Genomic DNA, 27,142 nt, shown 5'->3' with positions numbered 1-27,142 from the left:
ATATGGCCACTAACTTCTTGAAGGCTTTTTGTACTTGCTTAAAATATTCCATATTGGCACAAAATTTATTTCCTTGGTGTGAGTTATGATTGACTGATTGAAATAGATTAATCTGTCTCTCCTCTGGTCTTAGAGTTCATTTCATACTGCAGCAAGCCAGGGTTTGACTCCTAATTTTGCACAATGATCAAAAGCCACTTCTGCTAATAATATAATGTGGAAAGTTCCATTTGGTTGCAAAGTCTCCAAACAAACAGTTCAGGTCATAGCAATGACTGAGGATCACAGTTCTGCCAGGAAAGGTGGAAAAAATGTCCTTTTTTATTTCACCCCACTAGCTGTCCCCTACAAACAGCCTAGCCTCAGGATTTAAATTGTACTTTCTTTCTTCTCTGAGGCTATGAGGATTTTCCTAGTTGCCTCTGTGCAATGCTGAGACCCCCTTTCTGTTAGATTTTTTGTTAGCTGACTGCCTAGCTGCTGCTGTATGTTGTTTTGTTCTTTAATGCTGAATGTAGAGGTGAGAAACTCATCACTGAAGTATTTATGAGGTTCACATCATTCTTCACTTCTCATAGAATCATAGGATGCTTTGGGTTGGAAGGGAGCTTAAAAATAACGTAGCTCTGACCCCTGTACCATGGGCAGGGACACTTTCCACTAGTCTAGTTTGCTCAAAGCCCCATCCAACCTCATCTTGAACACTTCCAGGGAGAGGACATCCACAGCTCCCCTGGACAGCCTATTCCAATGTTTCACCATCTTCAGAGTAAAGAATTTCTTCCTAACACCTAATTTAAATCTACCCTCTTTCAGTTTGAAACTGTTCTTCCTTGTGGTATCACTACATGCCCTATGTAACAATTATCAGGCCATTTTTCCTTTAGGTCCCCTTTGGGTACCTGAGGCCACTATAAGGTCTTCCCAGAGCCTTCTCTTCTCCAGGCTGAACAACCCCAACTCTCAGCCTAGCTTCATAGGAGAGATGCTCCAGCCCTCTGACCATTTTTCTCACTCTCCTCTGGACTCACTCCATCAGCTCCATGTCCTTCTGTTGGGGACACCACAACTGGTCCCAGTATCCCAGGTGGGGTCTCACAAGAGCAGAGGGGGAGAATCACCTACTTTGACCTGCTGGCCTTGCTTCTTTTGATGCATCCCAGGATATGGTTGGCTTCCTGGGCTGCAGGCACACATTGCTGGCTCATGTTATGCTTCTCATCAACCAGTGCCCCCATGTCATTTTCTTTAGGGCTCCCCTCAAGCCATTGTTCACCCAGCCTATGTTTGTGCTTGGGATTACCCTCAACCTGTGTGCAGGACCTTGCACTTGACCTTGCTGAACTTCATGAGGTTGGCATTGGTCCATCTCTCAAGGTCCCTTGAGATTGCCTCCTTTCTCTCCTGCGTGTCAACCACACCACACAGCTTGGTGTTGTGGGCGAACTTCCTGAAGGTGTACCCAATCCTACTATCCATGTTGCTAACAACGGTGTTAAACACTGTTGGTCTCCATACAGCAATTCAGACACACTGCTTGGTTGGGTGTGAATGCTACATTTTTGTGTGTGAGCTCAACTCTATGTACTTTCCCTCTGAGGTGTGTTTTTTACCATGATTATATATATATATATATATATATATATATATATATATATATTCACACACACACAGACACACACAGTCTCCAAAGAGGAAGATACGGAGTCTAGATAAGTATTGAGTGGCTGTAATTTCAACCATGCAGATTGTCTTCAATGCTCAAAATAAAACAAAAATTTAATGATGCTGGAATTAAAAATCATGTAAAGGGACAAAAAAGGATGGTCTTCTATGTGATTCAAAGTTTTGTCATCCAGAAGTACAGCTCATTGTAATTCTGATTGCCATTGGTGTTTCCAGTGGCATCAATTTGTCTCTCAACTTCAGTAAAGGATACCATAAAATTTTAAAACGCCAGCCTTTATTTGCTTTCTCTGTCTGTGCTTCACTGATTCAAAGCAAGAAGATTTGGTCCATTGTCTTATCTTTTGACTATTGTGCTCTTCACTGAGCCTTGGGGAACAGTTTTTTCCCAATTTTAGTTGGGCTACCATGGCCCTAGAAAAAGTAACTTAATCTCAACTTGGGCTATTTAAAAATCATAGTCCTAAAATGGTTAGGATTGGGAAGAAACCTTGAAGATCATCAAGATCCAAACCCCCTACTCTTGTATGATGCTGAATAACACTTTGGATGGGTTTTCATGATTCCCTGTGCCTTATTTGTTCTTCCTGAAGAGAAGTTTACCACTTGCATCTGGAAGGTAATAATATAAGTTGAATGGGTACAACAGGCCATGCAGATTATATATATAATGTTACTACAAAAAATTATTTCACTTATAAAAATGTACAGTATACTGTATACTTCCTGCTATGCTGTAGTTTTCTTAATGGTTTTGAAAATGATTCACATTGGGTTTTATTTTTTCATAATGATTTTCTGGTGCAGTTTCAATCATAAGTGAATTCTTTTTGGCAGCTGTGGTTCTTGCTTATTTTTTCCTGCTTTTGTTTGATGTACTGTTTGTGGTTCCTTTCTACTGGCTGCTTGTTCTCAATGTTGCCTTTCAGAAGCTGAAATTAACAACTGGGCATTTGAATTTTCTTGTCTTGTTCCTGGCTGCTTCCGGCTCATCCATCAGCTTTTCAGACCATGAGTGTTTCCTTTGTGTTTGGTCCTCTTTTGTAGAGTTAGTGCTTGACTCCTTCTTTCTACTTGTGATATATTCTCTTTCTCTTAGAAGTAAGAGAATGGTTATTCTATTGGGTGCAATTAAATTATTTACCTGTGTTAATATTAAAACAGTTTGTTAGCACTGTAGTAAACCAATTTAGTATAATAAAGTAACAAAGTCACAAATACTAGACAGCATTTAAAATCTTAAGTACTTTCTTAGTCATTTTTCATCTTTGGACAGAAACCAAGTATAAAAGCTCATAAAAGATATGGATATACTTTAAAAAGTCAGAACAACGTTAATAGTCATACTAATATTTCTGGGAAACTTACCTGTATTCACATTCTATTCAACATTTGTGTCACTATTCAAGTGAGCATTTTGCTAATTTTCTATTTCCAATTTAATTGTCCCTGAATGTAACCAATTATTAGGTTCATTACTCTCCCTTTGGAAGGGAAACCTTGGCTTAGGAAGACTTTATCCAAAATAGTTTCTAAGCATATGTATTCAAATGCAACTATTTCTAAGTGATTTTATTACTCCAATGTTTCAGGCCTTCCATCATGAAAATGAACTTTCATTCCTAAACTGTCATGTTGCTGTATTTCTTTGTTTTTGAAGAATCAGTTGCTGCCACATGGCTAAATACTAGGTTATCCTGCCTGTACAGTTTATTGACAAAAATGGATAGTGAAATGGAGAACATGCAAAAGAGAAAGTTCTGAGAGCATTATGATAAAAAGAAGGTCTAAAAAGAAACAAGTGTTGTTAACAATGGAAGAGAGAATAACTGAGCAAGTAGTTTTGTCCCTCGTCTGACAAGGAACCTGTTTCTTATTGCTTAATTCTTAAGCTTAATTTTGTTGTTTAATAAATGTGGGCCCTAGCTCCTGGAAGAAGAGACTGGGACACATTTTCAGTTTTCCAGAAAACAAGGTCAGACTAGGTTTTTGCCTGGCTATATTAGTAGAAGAACAAGGAGAAGTCAAATATAAAGTACTTAATTTTTAACTATAGTGAGGCCTTCTGGGAATTGTTATTTCTCAGGTACCTTTAATTATTTACCCTCTTTCTTGAAATTTGCAGTTTCCTGGACTTGAGTCTCTAGAAAAGTCATTGCAAAATGAGCTGTCTCTTTTCTTACCTTCTTGTTGCTAAGTAGGCCATTGACTATTTCCAGAAAGGACAAACATATGCCCAAGGAAAAACAATACATATAGAAGAGCTTGAAAGAAATTAATCCTGGCAGTTGCTTCTAATGTCTGTAATAAAATAGATCTTTCATTTTTCAATGGCTTACAAGTCCTAATTGTCATGATTTTTTTTTTAAATAACTGAACAGCTTGTGATTCACCATTATAAAACTAATGTCTCCCAGCAACAGCAGACTAAAGTGGTAGTCCTGCCAAAAACAATTACACTTATTATCCACTAGACCACCCAACATATTTGGAAATACCATTCCTTCTTTTTCCTCCTGCTTCTGAGACCAGATGCCCTAGAAAAATTGTAAGCATTTATCTTGAGATCCAAAAAGTCTAAATGCTTATTTTAGCAAGTTATTACATGGTACAACTGTGATCACCGCTGATGAAAATTTTATTTTTACCTGAGTTGGGGTGATCCTGAATTTGTCTGACCCACATGTCCTTAATTTCGATGTTTGTGTTAAAAAGAGTTTTAATCTCCCATGCAGGGTTTGGATTAAACTAGAGTTTATATCTGTGTGGCAGGTTTCTTAATAATTTTAAAAATATGAAATGTTTTTGCTTTTGCCTTGGTATTTCTCAGGATTGTATACATGAATGTGTAGAATTCAGCTTTTTAAGATGTAGCTCCTGCAAGTTGCTAGAGGAGCAGTGAGTTCACATACCCAGCTGGAGGTGCTTTCTTCTTGTCCCTCACTTTGTGCAAGAGAGGAGTTGAAAATACTTCATTTGCCCCTCTTCACCAGAAGTCACATAAATGTGAGGAGTGATTTACCTGCTGTAAAGATAATTATAGAGAGTTCTCTGTGTTAATCCCAGAGAACCGTTTGGTCAATAGTCAGTAACTAGTGAACAGTGGTAGTAGGAATCTGTGCTGTGTCAGGGAGGATGTTCACTTTGGAAGAATAGCAGTTTTCCTCTAAAGAATAGATAGGGGTACAGAACTCCTTCACACCTTTGGGTGCAGGCCAGTGGTATGAAGAGGGCTGTCCTGTGGGCAGAAGGTGGAATAACATTTTTCCCTGTCCTGAGTTCATCCCAGCCAGCAGCCAAGCACCCAAGCAGCTGCTCACCCACTCCCCCCTGCCCCAGTGGACAGAGGAGAAAATAGGAAGAACAAAGTGAGAAAATACATGGGTCAAGATGAAGACTTATATGTAATAAGTATAATAAGTGAAGAAAAGAGGGGAGGAAAAAAAACCAAAACCAAAACAGCCAACTGATGCAAAGGCAGTCACTCACCCCCTGCTACAAGCAGACTGATGCTTAGCCTGTCTCCAAGCAACAACCAGGATGGAGGTCAGAGACCCTCTTCCTCTGCTCCAGTTTAATGGCTGAGCATGACATGGACCATTCCTTTGACAGATTTGGATCAACTGGCCTGGCTCTGTACCCCCTCCCAGCCTCTTGCCCACCACCAGCCTACTCACTGAGGTGACAGCAGGAAAAAGATAAAGCCTCAGTGCTGTGCAGGCAGACAGCTAAATAGTGGTGGTTTTTTTTAAATGGAGGTGGATTTCTGTTTTGTTACATGAGTTCAGGAGCCAGGACAGAGCCTTAATAAAAACTTCCCAACAGCACAGGCAGATTGTTACCCCGAAGATGCTTAGCTGAGGCCTGAGAGGTACAGACCTCTTCTGTGTCAGGAAGGGGAGGGGAGAATGGAGGAGGAACTGAGGCAGAGGTAATAGCACAGTGCTCCCAAGAGCCAGACTTTTCTCCGTTAGGAGTGGCTGTGTGCTTCTGAGAAAGTACCACCCACAGACATTCTTCACGTTTTCTGGTGCCAGCAGCTGGCTCTGGTGATTGGCAGTGTTATTTCATCTGTGCCCAAAACCACTGACAGGTGATTGAAGAAAGTGTGCAGTAGGTGTGACAGGAGATGTGATTGCATCCTAGGAGTCAGCAACACTGAAATAAAATGGTTTTGTTTGTCAGTGATTGTGGCTGGGATGACATTGTCTCCATTACCTGACATGCAGCGTTAAAATGGTTTAAATACAGAACAAAGTAGTGAGCCAGTTGCAGTCTTCTGAGGAATTCTTGCCTAGGGATCCAAATGTAAACTGGTGCTTTATTTTATTGTGCCTTTATGAAGGTGGATTATGAGACCTTAGCACATTTAGTGTAGCAAGTTTAGAAAGAATACAAACTTCACTGCAGATGGGAAACAATTGTTCATGAATGTGTGGGGAGGAAGTGAGTGGATTTGTCTCAGCAAGAGCATAGTGATTTGGAAAAGAACAAGGAGCTCCAGTAGCTTACAGAAAACCCGTTCAGAAAATTCAAAACCTTTTTCAAAGACATATTCAAAATGAGCAAATGACCCTTAATTCACTTGAGATAAGTACTGGAACTTTATATAACTCTTTGCAGTTGAAACTGAAGAGGTCTGACCATCTTGTACTCTAGTCCTGGAAAACCTGCAGCATACTTCTGTAAAGGGTTTTTGCTCATAAGCAAGTTTTTTAATCACTTGCATTCTCTCACCTGAGGTGAAATTCTGACCTAATTAAAGTTAATAGGTGGTAAGTGTTGAAATTGGCAGACTTAGAGTTTCACCCATACTGTTAAGGTGCTTTTTAATTGGAGTGTAGAAATAATTATAGAGTGAGAGATGACTATGCTAACAAAGATAGATAGGCAAAGCCCAGAAAAGAGAATAGCAACAAATAAGAACAGGCATTAAGGGATGCTATTTGGAAAAAAAATTAAAGATGCAAAACTTCACAAAAGAAAAAAATTTGTACTAACATTAATTCAAATCTGAGAATTTTTTTAAATAAGTCTGTTTTTTTAACCTTATGTGAATTATATTAGTGATTAGTGATTAGTGAGCTACATAGGTGGGCAAATTTAGCTTCAATTAAACTATGATTTACATCTCTAAGCAGGCCAGGTGTAGCAGGGATTGCAGTAAGGCTGATTAGATGATTTCTTTAGTCAGCAAATCTTTTTCAAGGGACTTGACTGTGAGCAAACCAAAAAATATGTTCATGATGAATGAGAATTAGTTGTAAATTAAAATTTCCTTACTGTACCCTGGTTTTAGAATTTATACACTTGTATGGCAGTGTCAAAGAAGGGAATAACCCAGAACTAGCTCTTAAACAGGCCATGGTAGTTGGTAGCATCTTCAGTTGGCTTGTATTGCCTCCTGTGATAAAAAATGAATAATCAACATATTACTTACACCTATGAGGTTGTACTTCCTGCATCTCGGCTCTAAGTGTCATCCAGAGGGACCAGATTTTGCTGAGTTCTACCAAGCAGGAATTGAAAGTGTTGTGAAACTGAAGGATTTTAAAGTACATTAACTTCTCTTCTGCTGTTAATAGATTTGCTTCTAGCTTTGGCTTTATAAAAAGCTCAGTGAGTCTTGACTTCAGAGCTAATTTATTTACAACATAAAAAGTTAACTATTTCCATAATGCTATGTGTGGTCATAATGACTCATTTTATAAATTATTGCTGCTATTGATGTTTATACCACTGTTCTTTACAGTATAATTTAAGACTTTGTTTTATTTCTAATCTCGCTCTTATATCTTGGAACAAGAACCGCATTTCTGATTTTTTTTGTTGTTGTTTCTAACAGAAGTTGTATATTACTGATTGATAATACTAACAAATAATAATCTCCATAGCAGAGTACTTCTGTTTTCTCTTGTTATTATGTGATTGGACAATATTGTTATTTGTCATAAATATATACATAATAGTGTTTTCAATAAATTATTTTTTTTTAATTCTTCCTCCTAATTGTTTTTCTTTTTCCCTCCTAGTCTGCTCCCAGTTTTCAAGAGGAGTCTTTGCAATTTTTGGATTTTATGACAAGAAGTCTGTAAATACCATAACATCATTCTGTGGGACTCTTCATGTCTCCTTCATAACTCCCAGCTTCCCAACAGATGGAACACATCCCTTTGTCATTCAGATGAGACCTGACCTCAAGGGAGCTCTTCTTAGCTTGATTGAATACTATCAGTGGACAAAGTTTGCATATTTGTATGACAGTGACAGAGGTAAGATGTGGTACTTTTTAGCTGTATGCTGATTGCTAGCTGTGTGTCACTGAAATGCTGAATTAGCATTAGAAAAGTAAATGAGGAAAGGAATATTTACCTGCAGCAAGTGTAAACCTAAATTTAGATAGAAATGAGCTTTTGGGACAGAAACAAAACTGCTGAAATACAAATGGAATTGTTACAGTACATATTATGAGAAGTTGGGTTTTTTGTGTTTGTTTAAAGAAACAGGTAAGGAGAAAAAACCATCTGAGTATGAAGGGCAGTCTGCTACCACAGATAGGCTCCACACATGCAAAATTGATAGCTGGGCACCAAGCAAGGAAGAATCTGGGACACAATCCCTGCTTCTTTGGAGACTGATGTTAAAAATTACACAAGTTCCTCTCCTCTGTTGGCTTAGATTTCTTTTGTTGTTGTTATTGTTGATAAACCCATATTCACTGCTTGTGAGCAATCTAGTCTGCAGTACAGCCCTCTCAAGTGATGCCCTTTTATGTCTGTAGTAATAATAATAGAACAGTTATGAACTGGGGAAAATCACTTCCAAATTGTAGTATATTAATTAGTTTTCTGAGGAGAAGCAGTATTAGACAGAAGTATGGGTTTTTTTTAACTGCCCTTTCTGGAATTCCATTATTGTAATTCTGTTTTCAGGTTGTCCTCAGTAGTCCTTGACTGACTTCTCTATGCTTAATTTCTCCTGTTCACTTTGAAAAGGTTATTTTGTGGCTCATCTACATGTTCATTTGTCAGAGTGAAATATTAAATGCACATTAAATGGTAAGAGTCCACTAGATTTAAAGGATGGTTATACCATACTATGATTTGTTGAGCATTGGGGTGGCAATAGATTCTATGTGCTTTGCTGCCATTTTATAAATTTATGTTGATTGGAAGCTAAAGTGGCCTCATCAAGATAGTTCTTTATCACTGTTGTATGCCCTAAGGTAAGAAAAGCCAATACTGGGATATACCCTTCAGCAGTAATATAATGGGTGATGATGAACCCTATGGAGAAATTTCTCTCCTTTTCAAATTCACGTTAGAATCAGAAACATCCACTGCCTTTTTAGAAAGGACAAATGTAAAGTTACTTGCTTAGCCAATATTCTGTCAATCAGCAAGCTGTGCATGGTATGTGACCCGTGTGAGATTTATATTTAGGACATACTGAAAAACACGTAGTTCTTTTTGTGAGCTGTACTGGCTGAATCTGGCTGGGAATAACAGCATGAAATTGTTATTTGTAGTCCCCTTTGGTTATGCCTTTATTTATTTGTTTGTTTTAATTGTTGCAAGGCACCCCGGTGATAAGAAGCTCCAAGGCATGAAACTCCTATCTTTATGTTGAGCAAATCGTTGCTTCTCAGTGCTCCCACTGATTGCACAAGGTTAACCTGCAGAGTCTGGTTTGTAGACACCTGTCTACAAACAGACCTGTTTGCTGGTTTGTAGCCAGCAACACTGACATCAAACCCTGAATATAGAGGGTCCACAAATCCTCTGAAGAAGTTTGCATAAGTGTTAATGTAGTGACAGGAATGATACATAATTTTAAAAATTCTACCTTCAGGAGTGAGATAAAAAGGTGAACAAACTTGCACTACATGGAAGCTGTGAAAACTAAGAGGAATTATTTTGACTTATTCCAAAAGAATTACTTATTGCTCCTTTAACAGCTTTTCTGTGGTTGAGAGCTGAGTGGTTGAAGTGCAGGGCAATTTCATATCTCATTCCTGTCTATAAGAAGGGAGACCATTCAGTAGCTGCATGTCCAAGCTGTTACTGCCTTAGTATGGCAGTTACTCTCATATAATGTAGGTTAGTGTTCTTTTTCCCTCTTTGCCTCATCTGTGTTACCAGGACTAAACAGTGGGTTTTAGTAAAAGTGGTAACACTATTGAAGGATTCTATCTGTAAAAGAACTGCTGATTTACTCAGTGTCTATTCAGTCCTCCTTTTCAGAGCTCACTGAATTAAGAGTTTGTAACCAAAGAACTGATAACCAAAAGAGGTGCAAGCACATGAGGTTTCCTAACACCAAGTATTCCTGCAGTTAGAAAAGGAACTGAAGCTGTTGGAGTTTTCTCCTCTGCAGAGTCCTGCTTCTGTTATCTCTCCAAATACTTCCATGTCCAGAGAAGTATTGCTGTGAATGCTTTTAGTTGTATGTCTTTGTGCATGTGTTTTATTCTTTTGTAATGTGTTGCTGGTATCAGAATAGACTAAGCTGTATGGGGTTGACAAATCTTCCAGCTATAAAACAAGAAATCCAGGCATACATTTGACATCTCTGCAGAGAACACCTCAGGAAAATGGAGTCCCTAGGAAAAATGGAAGATCAAATGTTTTGTAATAGGCTGTAGTAACATTGATACCCTTTATTAATGTTTGCCTGAGATTGTGTTTCTCTCAGAAGAAACACATAGACAGTGTGGAGGACTTGAAAACTGCTAAATAAAGCCTGCTGTTATACCTTTGCTGATGACCAGTCTTGTGTAGTGTTATGTCATCACCATTTTCACTGATTGAACTGAACTAATAAACACTGACCAAACTTATTTTAAAAATGTATTTACAATTATCAGATAAAAAAATTCTTAGTCCTTTCTTTCTACATTTATGATAATAACCACTGTTCTTCCTGATGAGAGCTATACCTGAAGCTTAGTTCACATACCAAGTCAGAAATTTGTCTTGAATAAATGCCTCCTGGTGTTCTCTGGCTTCAGGAGAAATGAATGCACAAAAATGTCAGCTGGCTTGTGAAAAAAACTAATTTTCTTTTTTCTGTAATGCTATCTGCTATCCTTAAAATTACCCTCTAGAATTATGTAGAATTCTCAGGAATTACAAGTCTAATTCCTGTACTGATGGAAATTGTTATAACGATATCTGGTTTGTAGCAGAAATTTGTTTCCAGCAGTAATTTGCATGTATATATACTATGTTCTTTAATCCGTGAAAGAGAAAACCAGTCAAGTAAAATCTTCACTGATGTTGCAATATGGTTGCAGCTGTACAGACGTTACAACTTCCTGGCAGACAAAAGGATAAAATGTAAGCAAACTTCTGTCACCTGCTTGTAGGTGTTATCATTGAGCTTACTTATCTACATGGAAAAATTTAGCACAGCTTCTTTCAAAATCAGAGATATGATTGTAGGCAACAGAAGTAAAAGCCCTTGTTAGCACCTCTGCAGAACATCAGAATTTTGCCATTCACCTCAGTGAGGTCAGAGTTTAAATACAGTACTGCTCAAGCACTGAGAACAAAAGCAGTTCAATAGCATTTCACAATAAGCAGCTGATCATCTTGCCATAGTTGAATCATCTTTTGCCCAGAAGACCTCTTTGCCGGCATGTGGAATTAGAGCAATGGAGCAGTGAAACTGACAAAATACAATACCATCCTGAAGAAGGCTGAAGCAAAACCAAAAGGTTTTTCTTACAAGGCTCTACCCTGCTTCCTTACAGTGATGTAAATATAAATCACAGCATCACAGAATCATCTGGGTTGGAAAGGACCTCTGAGATCAAGTCCAACCCTTAATTTACTACCGCTATGGTTACTAGATCATGTGAGAACTGATTCGGCCTACACTTGTCTCCATTTCTGAGTCCTAACAAGGTGTCACAGGTCAAACAGGAAAAACCAAGAAAATCTTAAGTGCCTAATCCCATGAATCATGTTCAGAAAGATCATTATTCCTGAAGCTTTATCAGTCATATCTTTTGTTTTATCCTGTGCTTCACTAGGCTTATCAACACTCCAAGCTGTGCTGGATTCTGCTGCAGAGAAGAAATGGCAAGTGACTGCTATCAATGTAGGAAATATTAACAATGACAGAAAAGATGAAACTTACCGTTCACTGTTTCAAGATCTAGAGGTAAAAAAAGAAAGGCGAGTGATTTTGGACTGTGAGCGTGATAAAGTCAACGACATTGTTGATCAGGTTTGCTATTCTCCATTTTTCAGTGACAGCAGTTACCTGTATTCTTAAGTAAACATAATGACTTTGTTTCTCTTGATCCTATTTTTGTGGTTATTATGCATCATTTGGAAGTGAGAGATTTGTATTGGGGACCGCATATGTATCAGGCAGAAATGAATTTACTAATCCTGTAATCCTTCTCTCTCCTCAAAGGGAAGATAGTTCTTTCTGAATTATCTTACATGGTTTTACATCCTGATTATTTAAATAAAAAAAAGCAACAACCCCCCCCCCCAACCAACAACAAAAAAAACAATAATGAAAAAACTTAAGGCTATTTCATCACATAGGTAGTATATTATGTTATAGGTAGTTGATATACTGTTATATATAGTGTATTATAAATCACAGTGCTCTGATCCAGGTCATCACATTTTCTTCAAATCTACATCTTCAATCCTGTTGTCTATGAAGGTTTTGTCTCTGAGTCTTATTTCTTCCTTTCGTGCTTGCAGAGCACAATGGAAAATTACAAATATAGCTCCCTGATGGCTTGAGCTTGACCATGTGAGACTTTGCAGCATCTGTAGGGATGTATCATGAGAATGTGGATATATTGGTTTTAAGCTTTTTTTGAAGACCTTGCTAATTTTGGTATTTTTTAAGAAGGTCATTACATTTTGGAGAGGCTTAAGCAATGATCAGTGTCCTAAATGGGGAGTGCGCTGTGTTTGTCTGCTTTAATTGAAGTACATATCCATAAAATGTTTCTCTAATTTTCAAGATCATTTTGAATTTCATGCTCTTCTCCTAGAACATTTGCAAACTCCCTGTGATCTGCAATTTTTAAAAATCGTATTTTCTCACTTAGGCAGATAAAGAAATGTACTGAGTAGAACAATACTTTAGAGAAATAGTAATTGCAGGTCATCTTCAGCTGCTTCTGTGTGGTTTTACATACAGTTACTCACTTACCTTCCAGTGACTTTTGACTGTGTTCCCATAAGAGCTTGTAATGATGTCAAGCAGGACAAAAGCCTTATTAGACTCAAGATATGTCACATCTGCCATTTTCTCATTATCCATCGGGCTAGATCTCATGTCAAAGAAAGAAAAGAAACTATTTTGCCATATTTTGATTTTGAGAAGACTGTAATATTTTCTGGTTTTCATCTTGTTGTTGTGCAGATTCTTACAAAATTTATTAATTCTTGCCTATTTGTGCTTAACATGCTAGTCTAAACTAGGGACACTTGTGTGTCCACAGTTCCTTCATCATGGCTTTTGGAGCCACCACTGAATCGTCTGAAGAGCTTTAACTGTCAGCATCCTTAGTGCTCACATGGATGAGTAGCACAGGGCAGTGTTTTAGAAAGCTGAATTAATGAAATAGTACCCAGTGGCACTCAGAGCAGAGTTACTAACCACTGATCTGAAGATTTACAGCTACTGGTTGCTTTCTCATACCAGTGACAAAGAAACATTTTAGGCAGAAGAGCTATTCCGTTTGGTCCACTGGAATTTCTTTGGAAGCAGCAGCTGCATAAGAAATATATCTGAACACAGTTCTTAACACAGTTTTGGCAAGTAATAAGTTTTAAGTAATCTGAACCAAATAACTTTTTAAGAATAACTGTGCTCAAATATCATGTATATACTAAGCTCAAAAGAGGAATAATTTAATAACTTCTACTGCCTATGTAATGTGATCCCTCTGAGTCTCACACTCCTATAATATAAAGCAGTCTCAAGCATTTACTTCAGTTGTATTTCTGTAAATTCATTAAAGCAAGTATGCTGAATGTTGTTCACTTATATATGTTACAGGATACCTAGTCTAAATATATGTTATATCTTAAATGAGAAAATAAATTAATCATCCTCTCTTGATTTAAAGTGTTTTCATTGTTCAGAAGGTGGAAGAAACCTCTAGAGTTCTCATATCTTCCATGTCCTTTCTGTGGAGAAGTGTTTTGCTTCAAAATGCTAACTTTGCCATGCAGATGTACTACTAATTAGGTTTATTTGCAATAGGAATCCATACTACATGCCAGCCAGTGGAGACTGCTGAGAAGCTTGTGAGGAAGCCTTAGGGCAATGAACAACAATTTGAACTTTAAAAGGCTTTCTCGTAATGTAGATGGTTTCATTAATGTCAGAGGAATTTTAAATTTATTCTGGTTCAAGGAATGTTACAGTTCTGCTACAAAGCAAGCAGAGTCTAAATAGGAATCTGAGGCACAGTGCTTCTCCTTTGTGGTGCCTGTTCCCTCCTACCCAGGTTGTGCCTTTAATATGCAGCACAGTAACTTGCATTCAGCTCCTCTGCTTAGAGAGCTTGAGAGCTGGACTTCAACATGATTGATTTCCACCAATAAAGAATATGTCCAGTGCTACATTAGGTAAAATAAAAAGTAGAGCACTAAGTAAACTAATTGTTTTATGCCATAAGGCTTATAATTAGCTTTTACATCATATTGTATTTTGTAGTTTTTAAGACTCAGTCCATGCACCAGGTGAACATTCTCCGTTACAGGGGGTTTTCTTGTCTTTTACAGGTTATCACAATTGGTAAACATGTTAAAGGATACCATTATATCATTGCAAATCTGGTAAGCATTTTTAATGTTTCAAATACCTTTATTACACATTTTACTGTTTATGGAAGCACATTGATAGTACTTGATTTTAAATGCATTTTACAAAATCTAAAAAGGCTAAACATCTTTATCCTTGCTAACACATGTTGAGATAGTATTGACTTATTGGCTGAGTCTTTTCAGGGCTTTAAATGCCTCCTGTGATACTCCCATCAATGGAAGAGAGGGTTGCTTATCACCTTCAGTAGAGATACATCCACTTTTTTTGACTTTAGAAAGATAGGATATGGAAATCAGAAAAATACTGTCTGCATTATAGGCTGATAGATTTGTTGAGTAAACTGATGTTCCTTCTCTCATGTCTAAAGTATTTAAAAAATATAAGACTCAACTTTCTTTCTGCTGGACTAAGGACTCTCAGCTTTATATACCTTCCTTCCTCAGATTGGTTTGGTAACCAGTTTGAAATAATCTTTTCTTGAACATAGGTGAATAGATGGTATAGCTAAAAATAATAGCTAATAATTTTCCCTTAGGGGGAAAATTTAGGAAACTCTGTAAATTCTGTCAAGGTAACTTTATTTTGGAATTGTTTCTAAAGGTGAAGAGCTATTTTACTGATGTTAAAATCAATAACACTTACTTAGTGAAGTTAGGGAATCTAATCCAATGAGCTTTTTTGTAACAGATAAAGCAAATTCTGCAGCCTGGAATCTCAGTCATTCTGTTAAAGAAAAGAGTCCTGGGGAATGTATGGTGTGAGTGTCTCAAAACAATTATTTTAACCATTTATTTTGGGATTGTGATAGCATTTGATATAAATTACTGCAGGGCCCAAAGTGCTCTAATTTACACTCTGACTTCCATAGTCATTTGAGGGGCCTGAGGAAACAGAATAGCCATAGTGTGTCTGTAGTGTTTCAGACATAATCCCTCTCTTTTCCCAATCTTTGCTTAAAACACTTCCTGCTCCAGGCTGGCGATATTCTGAAAAATCATGTGTATTGCTAGACATCTGCAAGGAAGCGTTATACTCTAGAGGCCTCTTTATAAGACATTTGTATTCTGCATTGCAATTGTTTTATAAATAGAATTTTGAAACTTAAGGGAAATAAGCACTTCAGAAAAAAATGCCTAGTGTATTTCATGATGTTAACTGGTTGCTATTTTAGCCATTGGTTTAAATTTGTAACAGTAAGCCCATAAGAGAAAAACTTAATGAATCCTTTACTGTTAATTATCCTAGTTGCTTCCTGCAGGTTTATACAGTTTAAATGCAAATATTGCAATATTGTGTATAATATTGTATAACATATATGGTAATGCTTTTAAAACTGCATTTTTCTGTCAGAACTTCTCTAGTACTTGATAACATCATTTTCACTGAATCCAGCCTCTTTTTTTCATTTCTTAACTGTAGTAATGTTCTCTAGTCTGGTAAGTCAGTCAATAAATTGATCTGGTTTAAGGGTAAAACATGGTGACAGATGGAGAAGAGGTTAGTGTATACTACAAATGTTCCTGTTCAAATGTCAGATTCCCAGTAATATTAAAGAAAGTTTCATCAGCCCCTCAGAAGTGTCTGTATTAGCATGCAGTAGCACTTCAGTGATGAGTATCATTAGTATGTATTATTTAAAGAGCATGTAGTACAGTGATTGTAGCAGCCTTCTGGTAATGTGGTCTGAAGTTGCTACTTCTTTTTACATTCACTCAGACCTTCAGTTAAACTGAAGTATCTGAAAAGAGTATTTCATATAAATTCATTTGTATGGTTATTTGTTGCAAGTTGAAACACAGAACATGGAAGGCAAAACGTAAGTACTATTTGTAAGCATGAGTTATTCTTCATTCTCCCCCTTTATACAGGGGAATATGGTAAAGTCCTTCTACATGCTTTAGGAGCTATTCCTGGCTAAAACTTGCTTGCCTCACAGTTATTGATGTCAGCATTCCCTTTTTCATTTGAGCATCTTGAAATCCAAGATTGTTTAAGAAAAAAAAAACTCATGGCAAGGACAGATCCACTCAGCCTTTGATCTATAAATGTGTATTCCCAGTGAGCAGTAAGACTTGTTGCTGACTGGTGGAGCTTATGACTTAATTCTGGCAGCCCAGTTTGGATCCTGTTTGAGGAAAATGTGGGTTTACACTTCTGCAGTAGTGGTCATATGGTAACTCTTCATTTATGTATATACTGTCTATTAAGAGATCTGGCAAAACTGTGGGAATAACAGACATAATGTGTTCTGTGCCCAGGGTTTTACTGATGGAGATTTGTCAAAAATTCAGTTTGGAGGAGCTAATGTCTCAGGATTTCAGATAGTTGACTATGATGATCCTCTGGTGTCAAAATTTATACAACGTTGGTCAACACTGGAGGAAAAAGAATATCCTGGTGCACACACAAGTACAATTAAGGTAGGTCTTACATTTGTGTTAACCATGAGAGCTTTACAAGGCGTGAGGGAACTGGCATTGAGAAAAACAAGATTTTAGAAAACTCTTTGAAATCTGCAGTGGCAACACAATTTTATATTTCTCTGTGGTACTTATAACATTCTCTATCATAGGACTGGTTGAACGAAGATGATGCACTGTCAAAAATGTTCTTTAAATGAACTTCAATTTTTTTGTGTATCAATGTAAATCTGTGTGGCTGACAGCTTGTTAGGTAATTGTTTTGGATGTGATGATGAAACTATCTACTGACTTGTTTGTTTGTTTTCTTTGTGTTTTGAAATGTTTTAGAGGCAAATATGTAGTCATACATAGCCTTCCAGGTAGCACAGATCTAGCATATTCTGATACAATATCCCAAAGAAGTGGTAAGACAGTTGGTCTAAGAAGGATGTCAAAGACTTTTAAAATTAAATGGTACACCTGAGATACAGAATCATGGTTTGATTTCAGGCATGAGTGGCACAAGGAAGTGCCACTTTAATCACTAGGAAGTGATTAAACTTTTTTTCTGCAGTTTTCTCTCTGGATAAAGCTAGGATGATAATACCTTCTTATTTTCTGTGGCCTTTATGAGGATCAATTAGTGCTTAAACACAATCCTAATGCTAAATAATTTTTCTTTTAGGAGATACAATTAGAAATTTTATTAAGAATGAATATATTTAAAGAATTCCAAAATGTATTAAAAAAAATATGACAAATGTGCTAGGCATAACATTTTTTCTGCTATAGTTTGAATATGAAGCATAGTCTAGATTTATACTGGGAAGAATAAGACGCTTCAGCAAGGAAAAGAAGGAAAATTTTTTTAATTCCTGGAACAAAAATCCTTTAAATCACACAACCTTAATTAAAATTAAAAAACAGTTTTTTTTCTGATGCAAGATTTGAAGGTAACTTAGTCAAAGCTATGATCTGTTCAGTGGTTATTTTTGTGTTGTAAAATCGTTATTACAGAGTAGGTGAATTTCTCGTTTGATCTTTGAATTAAAAAAGAGTATGTCATACCTTTAGATACGTTCATGTTACATCCATGTAATGTATGAATTGCACTTAGGAAAAAGGGCTGCATGTGATCAATACTAACCTTTTGTCTCTTTGATTCTTGACCACCTAAATCTACCTACTGGCCTACTAATGTTGTAGAATCGTAGTCTGGAAATAATCACAGTGAACTGCATGAGTAAAATAAAAAGATCTAGCTGAAACCAAGTTGAAGTTTTTCTCATTGATGGAAAAATAAATTGGCAGGACAACGCTAAGGATTCTGTCACCTCTGATATTCCTTAGAATAGGGGGGAGATTGCGTGTGTGTCATGTAAGATGGAGTTGTTGTGATGTTTTATCATAGCATTAAAATCTGTAACTTTATCAACGATATTTTGTTTCTACCATGATAGATGCTTTTAGGTCTAGAAACTGAAAAGATTGAAGGAGAAGAATATTATTTGGAATATCTTACAGTTTTGAGGTTTAGTTTGCTATTTATTTTCATTAATTTCATTACCCCTGAAACACATTTTAAGTTTAGGTTAAATGGCTGACTTATCTTCATTCATTTATTGTCTGATATTCATTTATTTATCCTGATACACAGAGTCATACTGGTATTCAGTCAAGAGATTGAGACATCTAATTATCAGATAACTTAGAAATGTGAGAGGTATTGAGGGGGAGGAAATGGTGGTTACAAATTGCAGTGTTTGGAGAGATTGATTTTATTAATTACTGTATTTCTTTGTGTAGCTTAATAACTTTTGCCCTTATACACTTATTCCTTGTCATTTTTGCCTGCCATTACATGTAAGGACAGAAATCTGTCACGTTTCATTCTCAGCTTTCCAGGAGATAGAGACAGAGCAGAATCATAGAAATTATAGAAACAGGGCAAGAAATGTCTTTGAGCATTTGGTCACCTGGCCCATCTGTCCAGACTGAAGGCAGAATCAGGTATACCTGTGCAGTTCCTCTGAATAGTGATTCACAGCTTCCCCAAGCATTCTATTTCAGAGCTTAAATAGCCTTATTATTTTGTTTTTGTCTAAGCTATATCAGCCTTTTAGTTTCCTGATCCATTACTCCCTTATGTGTTTCTAATAGATGTGAGGAGCTTCTCCTTTATAGCTGGCCTTCTGTATTTAAAGATTGCTGCTATATTTGTCCTTTCTTTCCTCCCTATTAAACTACATAATTCCTTCACCGTTGAATTTTCTGCTCTCGGGTCCTGTTCTGTTTGTCAGTTTTCTCTAGAACCTGTAAATGGTTCCCATCTGTAAATGGTGCCCATCTTCTTTGAAATGACAGACTGGGTACTGCACAGCATCTGAGTGCTGTGCTGTAGAAATCCAAGTCATGGTTTCATTCATCTCAGAGACAGTATTTTTTTCAGGGCTTCCTTTTGTGTTAGTCTTGTTTTGTTTCTAAGTCTGTTCCACCATCAGCATCACACTGTTGGAATATATTTATCATGAGATTACACTTAACATCCAGATTTTTTTTTCTGCATTGCTTTTCTGTGCTGCTGCAAATTTAGACAGTCTCGTATCATGTCCATGCACTTGATCATTCCTTTAAAGTACAGGATTTCTCATCTATCTTCTTGAATCCCATCCCCTACCTGTCCTGTTTCAACATGCCTCTCCTTTTATTAGAATTTTGGCTGTGTTTGTTATCGTTTGCTTCTTGGAATAGTATATGAACATCTAAATTATTGAGCATATTAACTCACAGGTCTCCCATTTGTCTCTTCCATGATCTTATGAATAACATTTCTCTCCTTCTGCTTTTGAGTGAGAGCTACAGGGATGGCTTCTGGAAAAAGCTTCTAGAAGCCTAACCCACTGAGCCAGTGCCAGCTAGCTTCAAGATGGACCATAGGAAATGGCAGCAGCACTTGTGGAATAACATTCAAAGTGTTGGGCGTGGAACCTGTGCAAATTGCAAGTGCAGCTGGAGAGGGGAATGTGAATATGCGAGAGAAAAAACTCTGCAAACACTAAGGTCGGGGAAGAAGGATGGGCAGGAGGTGCTCCAGACACTGGAGCAAAGAATCCCCTGCAGCCCTTTCTGGAATAGGTTTGCTGGCAGAATTTGTGACCCCATGGGAAACCCATGCTGGAGCAGTTCATGAGGAACTGCAGGCTGTGGGAAGGACCTATGATGAAGAAGTTTGTGGAGGACTGTTTCCTGTGGGAGGGACCCTGTGCTGGTGCAGGGGAAGAGTGTGAGGGGTCCTCCCTGTGAGGAGGAAGGAGCAGCAGAGACAACGTGTGATGAACTACCCAAACCTCCATTCCCTGTCCCCCTGCACTGCTGGGGGGAGGAGGTAGAGAAATCAGGAGTAAAGTTGAGCCCAGGAAAAAGGGAGGGGGAGGGGAAGGTGTTTTAGATTTAGTTTTTAGCTTTCCATTATCCTACTCTGATTGGTAGTAAATTGAATTAATTTTTCCCAAGTCAATTTTGGTTTGCCCATGATGACAGTTGGTGAGCGATGTCCTTAACCTGAGAGCTTTTTTTCACTAATTTTTTTTTCTCCCCTGTCCAGCTGAGGAGGGGAGAGATAAAGCTGCTTTGGTGGGCACCTGGCATCCATCCATGGTCAACCCACCACATAAGTACTACACTTAAAATATGGAATTACATACAGGGAGAGGAGTGTTTGGAGAGCAGCCCTGCAGGAAGGGATCTGAGAGTGTCGACAGCAGACTCAGTGTGAGCCAGCAGCATGCCCTGGCAGCCAAGAGAGCTAATGGCATCCTGGGGTACATCAAACACAGCATGAGCAGCCAGTCAAAAGAAGTGATTATCCTGCTTTATCCATTGCTGGTGCAGCCTCACTTTGAATACTGCATGCAGTGCTGAGATCCACTATTCAAGTGTATGTGAAGGTCTTTGAATGCATTCACAGGAGGGCAACAAAGCTGGTGAAAGAGTTGGAAGGTATGTCCTGTGAGGAGCTGCTGAGGCTTTTGATTTGTTCTCCCTGGTATTCAGTTACAGGATGTGTGGGAATGGTTCAAAATTTTGCCAAGGGAGGTTTAGACTGGATTTGAAGAAACTTTCTTTACCAAGAAGAGGGTGGGCAGACACTGGAACAGATTTTTTCAAGAGGTGATTGGTGCCCCAAAACTGTCAGAGGCATTTGGACAAATGCCCTTAGTAGCTTGTTCAACTGAATTGCTCAGGCAGTGGGACTGGATGATTGTTGTAGGTCCCTTTGCACTGAAATAGTGTATTCCGCTCTGTAAGGCATCCTACTCTGTGATGAGCTTTTCTAAGGGCAGCCTTAGGCTTGGTGTGTGCAAGAAGTATCTGAGAACTTGTGTGTGATATATAGAGGAACTTCATGCAAAACTCAGGAGAGAATTTGGGGCTTCCTGGTTGAGGACCAAAAGCAGCTCAGACTCATAGACAGTAACATTGTATTGGAAGATGGTAACAGCCCCAGTATTCATTGCAGCTGTTTTTGATGGCTTAAACTTCTTAATGCTGGTACATAATGTCTCAGGTGTTCAAAATTCATATGATTGTATTTTAAGCTCCATAATCTCTCCCCTCAAACACTGCCCTCCATGCATAGCTAAGATAAAATGATAGATTGTTTGCCTTCTGATTTTTACCTTAAGTTGGTTCACATTTTCAAGTGTCTTTTATAGTCATCTAGTATTTTAGAAAATAATTATGAAATCTATTTTTTTGTTCCAAGACAGCGTGATTCTAGAATTTGAAGTGTTTGTGTAGTATCAAACAGTGCGTTCTTCATGATAAAATTGCAAAATTGAAAAACTACCAATTCAAACTATGCCAGGAAGAATAAAGCTTGTCGTTGAAGGCTATTGACTCTACTGGTGCTGATTATCCTTAAGGATAGAATACAGAGAATATGCAGGCAAATACAAAAGTACTTATCTACCTTGCAGAACTTACTAGAATTTAGGTGACTCACAAGGAGCAAAGCAGAGAACAGTGAAAGAATTTTTTTCAAATAGGAAATACAGGAAGCATTTGTTCTATGTGTAGACAACTGATGAATTAGACAATGCTTTTATTTTGGGGCATGCCTCATATGATGGTGTGGTGGAAAATGGTTTTATAGTATCATGCAGTTAAATAAGAGTTAACTTATATTTCATTGAACCTGCTACTGTTGTAATGGAAAAATGTGATTGAGTATGCCTGAATTCAAGTCAATCATAATAATTAAAAAATCAGTTAATTTCAATATTTATTACACAATTTCAGGAACTGAACTAGGGTCAATTTTATTTTTTTAAAAGTGCCCTTGAAAAACTGTAGCTTTGCAAGATTTTTTTTCCCCCTCAATTTTCCAGTCCTTTTGCTTTGGTTTCCTAAGCATAAAAGATACACGTTTAGCAGTTGGTGTTCTAGCTGCTTGGTTTCACTGATCTTTTGACTCCCACTATTCAATCTTCTTGACTTGCAAAAATTTATATGAAAAATGTGGGTGTAAGAAATTTTAGCGTTAAACTTTGTGCTTCTTTTTAATAGCCTAAGGTTCTTTTGTGTAAGTAATCACTCATTCCAGCACAGTTGGTTTGAGTTTGGTTTGTTTTTTGTTTTGTTTTCTTTTTTTAAAGAAAACACAAAGAATGGAACATTTAGTCAGTGCAAGCAGCAAGTGGTTTGAGGCAGAATCTGTAGATTTGTCTCAGACATACAAAGGGCCTATTGACCCTGATCCTTTGATCCTACAAGTAAAAATGGCTTAACTGTGCTACAGCAAAGGTATTTGCTAAACTTCAGAAAACTAGAGTCCTGGCATCCTTATTCAGCTTTGTTTCTTTGCATTTTAATCCATTTATTCTTAGTAATCATAAGTGGAATAGATTCCTGCTGTTTTCCAGGAACTCTCCCTCTGTTTCAGTTCACCTGAATATGGTTGATACAAACAGAAGAAAGCTGCTATTTCTTCATGCTCTGAGGGTTCAGCAAGATTGGGCATTCCTCTGGCCTCACCAAGATCAATGTCATTTAGGACAGGAAAGATTTTTGATCTCTCCATTGTTGGAAAAATGGGGGTAAAAAAAGAAGGGGGGTTGATGCACAAAACTGGAAGTAGAGGAGGAGGAATGTGTCACTCAAAAATAGGGGTTATCCAAGTGGAAAGAGCCTGTTGGGATGTAAGGGATGGGCAGAGAAGGGTGATGGTAGCTTGGAGCTTGGAGAGGCATCTATGGCCAAATGTTTCTTGGGTCAGAGGAATTGGGGCTCAGTTTTGGAGCTGGTCCTGTTCTCGATATCTTCATTAATGATGTAGATGAGGAAATTGAGCACTTCCTCAGTAAGTTTACAGATGACACCCTGCTGGGTGGGAGTGCTAATCTGCTCAAGGGGAGGAGGGCTCTGCAAAGGGACCTGGACAGGCTGGATCAGTGGGCCAAGCTCAATAAAATGAGGTGTAACAAGGGCAAGTGCTGGATCCACACACTGTGGTCACAAGCCCATGCAGTGCTACAGGAGTGGGGAGGATTGGCTGGAAAGCTGCCAGGCAGACAAGGATCTGAGGGTGCTGGTTGACAGCCATTTAAATAGAAGCCAGCAATGTGCCCAGGTGGCCAAGAACACCAAGAGCATCCTTCCTTGTATCAGGAATAGCAGCCGGCAGGAGAAGGGAAGTGATCCTGCCCCTGTCCTCAGTATTGGTGAGGCTGCACCCTGAGTGCTGTGCTCAGTTCTGAGCCCCTCACTATAAGAAAGGCATTGAGATGCTGGAGAGAGATCAGAGAAGGGAAACCAAGCTGGTGAAGGGTCTGGACAACAAGTCCTATGAGGAGAGGTTGAGGGAACTGGGAATGTTTCGTTTGGAGAAGAGGAGGCTGAGAGGAGACCTTATCACTCTACACCTACCTCTTAGGAGGTTGTAGGGATGTGGGTGCTGGCCTCTTCTCTCAAGTGAACAATGATAGGACAGGAGGAAATGGCCTGAAGTTGCACTAGGGGACTAGATCTGAGAAAGAATTTCTTTACTGAGAGAGTGGTTAGGCACTGGAATGGGATGCCCTGGGAGGTGATGGAATTGCCATCCCTGGAAGCATTTAAAAACTGTGTAGATGAGGCACTTCTGGATATGCAGTAGTGGTTGATACAGACTTTCATATAATTTACTGGGGGGGGGCGATGTTGGCAGTTGGATGCAGTGATCTTAGAGGTCTTTTTCCACTGTGACAATTCTGTGATTCTGTGAAAATAATATAGGTGAAGAGCCTAAAAGTATTTTCAGGTTCTAATTGTTCATATTATATCTGATTTTATAAAAGAGTGGTTTAATCTCTCCTTTACCATTTTCATTAATTGCACCAACCATTAATTATTCTATTAGAAAATGGTCTAGAATACATTTTTATGATTGTCTCAAGAACTTTTTCTTGGTTAAAAGCTCATTGCAAGGCTGTGTACCATAGTTACTAATGTTTGAGTGGCCATTTTTATTATAAATGGCTGTGGCTGAAGACTGTATTTCAGTAAATATTTTAGTAAAAGAGCAATTTATAATGTGAAATTTTTATTTGCTGTAAGTCACATGTGATTACTGATTTATGACTAACCTTAATTTTTGAAGAGGAAGTGACTTTTGTGATAGAACATAGGAATTGAAACAGGTTCAAATGTCTTACAGTAGAGCACGAAACGAAAACAAACCCCACTAAACAACACTCCCCTCTAGAATGGAAACCAACCTCCCACTTTCATACTTCAATAGCTTTTTCAAATCCATTTCTTCAAGTATGATTTTTCAGAGAAGTAGTTTGCCTTCCATTTGTTTTCATCTTTTGCTTTGATTTTTCTTGCTTGGTCTGTTTTGCTGAATCCTGCTGATTTGTAACATTGTCAAGAGTGAGACACATTTATCTTGAAAGAAACCTTTGAGGAGATTTTATGTATGCATATATTGGCAATTTAAAAGGCATTTGTTATTTGTGGTTTACAGTGAATTAAAGGTGATTTTATCAACACTGACGTTGCTGTTTTGCAAATGCATTCTCGTTAAAGTTAGGGGTAAGATTACACAAATAATTGTAAAATCTTTATTTTGTCAGTATGTATATTTACCACAGGTAATGGAATGGATTAGAAGGTAATAACATTTTCTTTTACAAGTAAAGTGCTGTGGGTTAAATTCCAAATAATTGTTTTTATTATTTCTGTCAAGTTCTATGGATTCAAATGAAAGTTGTTTGCTTTAATTTTTTTGTCAGGCTCTATGTGTGTTTTTGGTCATGCAAAGTTTATTAGGAATAAGCTTTATTTTTGAGAATTAGGGGTTTTGAAAAGCCTCTGGAAAAATTGAATGGGGCAAGAATTTATAGACCTTTTAAGGCACTTCATAAAAAGCAGGAAATATAGATAGTAAATATTTTAGCCATTGAGTAATTACTGGAGATTTTAAGAACTGCTGTGGTTTGAGGTTCAAAGAAGTTGTTTCAAAAATATGGTGTACAATTTATATTTGGACAAATACAAGACTTATAAATAGCTTTGGGTTTCGCCTGTAGCATAAGGAGATACTAGGTGTCCTGTTTTATTTATTTTATTTAGTTAGAATTTTTCAGAGGGACAACAGAATGTGTAAGGTAGAAAAAACAATGAAGTGCGCAGATTCACAGTAAAGCTACTGTATACCATTCAAAATCTTGTGTTCAAACCTGATAGTTATTCTTTGTTCTTAAAAAGTGTTTAAAGGAAATATATTTTTGTATTTCATCATAGTATGATAGATTTAGGAAAAGACTGTAGCCTTGAGTGTGGTTGGTTGCTTTTTTTTTTTGGTTGGGTTTTTTTTTGGGGGGGGGGGGGTTTTGGTTTTTTTTGTTTGGGGTTTTTTTTTTTTTTTGGGGGTTTTTTTTTTTGTTGGGGTTTCTTGGTTTGGTTGATTTTTTGGTTTGTTTGGGGTTTTTTTGTTTGGATTTTTTGTTTGTTTGTTTTTTGGTTTTTTGGGTTTTTTTAATACAAGCTTAAAAACTGCCATGTTCTTTTCATTGCCACTGCCTAGGAGAACACCTTGCAGAGCTTGGTGTCTGTTTGAATATTTCATTGACTTGAATGGCTTATAATTGGCTATTGGAGCAACAGCAAAATTAAAGCCTTGTCCAGCAGTGAGCTGTACATCATTATTGGTGCCTCTCTGAGTGAACAATACTGAATTATCTCACCAGATGATTTCTGTGTTTTCAGAAAGTAAAAGGGACACAATGCTATGCTAGTTTGACTTTCTGGTTAACAGAAGGGATAAATTCTCACACAACTTCTCTGTTAATACTCCCGTATGAAAGTAAGACACCCAGGCTGACTTTCTGGTTTTTTTTCAATGGAGAGAGGTGTGGAACTTCAGTAGATCTAAATCCCAGTGCCACTGATAGGAATTAATGTTGTTCTTTTTCCTCCTAGAAGATAGAGGGTTCACTAAGTTTCTAAGACTTTGTTCAGGTTAGCTGTTTTTTTCCTTCTCTAACATCTTTCTGATATTTTGAAGAAACTTTTGGTTTACAGTAGCATTAGCTCTTCTCTTTGGCCATTGCATCAAATTAATGGAAGACCAAAGTACTTTAAAAACTCAGTGTCCTCAGTCTAAAATCAAAAAAGAAAAGAGGTTTTTTTTCTGAATTAGCACCTCTAATGACTCTTGTGAGAAGAGTGTTCTGGATTGGAAGTAATCCTGGGGGAGGAATTACAGTCTGGGAATTTCCTTCCAGTTAGAGTAGCAGGTGAAATAAGTGGAAAGGCCAAGCACCCTGGGGTCCATAGGTATTGTGATCCTTGCTATATTCAGTTTTAAACAGTGAAAGAAGGTCACTTTCTCCTACAAATATCCTATGTGAGTGTTAGGATAGTTCAAACACCCCAGCACTGTCTGCTGGCCATAGTGTGAGCACATCTTCCACATAGTAATTACACTTCCAAGACTGTAGCCTTAGGCAGATGCCTGGCTACTGGGCCAGAAACCCAAGCTTCTCTGGGAGTGCCCAGAAAACCTTTCTACACAACACAAAGATTCCAAAAGAAGGTAACACATCACAAAACCAGCAAGCTTTCTGGATAGCAGTTTTGGACTTGAACACTTCAGTTTTTTTAAGGTAACAGGTTGCTAAAGGCCTTCTTTGTATCTGATGTTTTGCTCAAAACCATGGGGCATTTCAGAACTAAAATATCTTATTTACCTGTTC

General features: G+C 37.8%; 1 protein-coding gene across 3 annotated transcripts in view; it reads left to right on the top strand.

Annotated features, from left to right (window-relative positions):
* The window catches only part of GRIA2 (glutamate ionotropic receptor AMPA type subunit 2), an 88,608-nt gene that overhangs the window by 34,273 nt on the left and 27,193 nt on the right, over positions 1 to 27,142 (top strand). For all 3 annotated transcript variants that reach the window (XM_030449665.1, XM_030449664.1, XM_030449663.1), the window contains exons 3-6: positions 7,719 to 7,958; positions 11,723 to 11,919; positions 14,457 to 14,510; positions 16,758 to 16,919. In XM_030449665.1, coding sequence (XP_030305525.1) covers positions 7,719 to 7,958; positions 11,723 to 11,919; positions 14,457 to 14,510; positions 16,758 to 16,919 — 653 coding nt within the window. The remainder of the gene's footprint in view (positions 1 to 7,718; positions 7,959 to 11,722; positions 11,920 to 14,456; positions 14,511 to 16,757; positions 16,920 to 27,142) is intronic.

The sequence above is a fragment of the Calypte anna genome, chromosome 4A (genome assembly GCF_003957555.1).
Source record: "Calypte anna isolate BGI_N300 chromosome 4A, bCalAnn1_v1.p, whole genome shotgun sequence".
Lineage (NCBI taxonomy): Eukaryota > Metazoa > Chordata > Aves > Apodiformes > Trochilidae > Calypte > Calypte anna.
The sequence above is the reverse complement of the archived record's forward strand: the minus strand, read 5'-3'. Positions and strand labels throughout refer to the sequence as shown.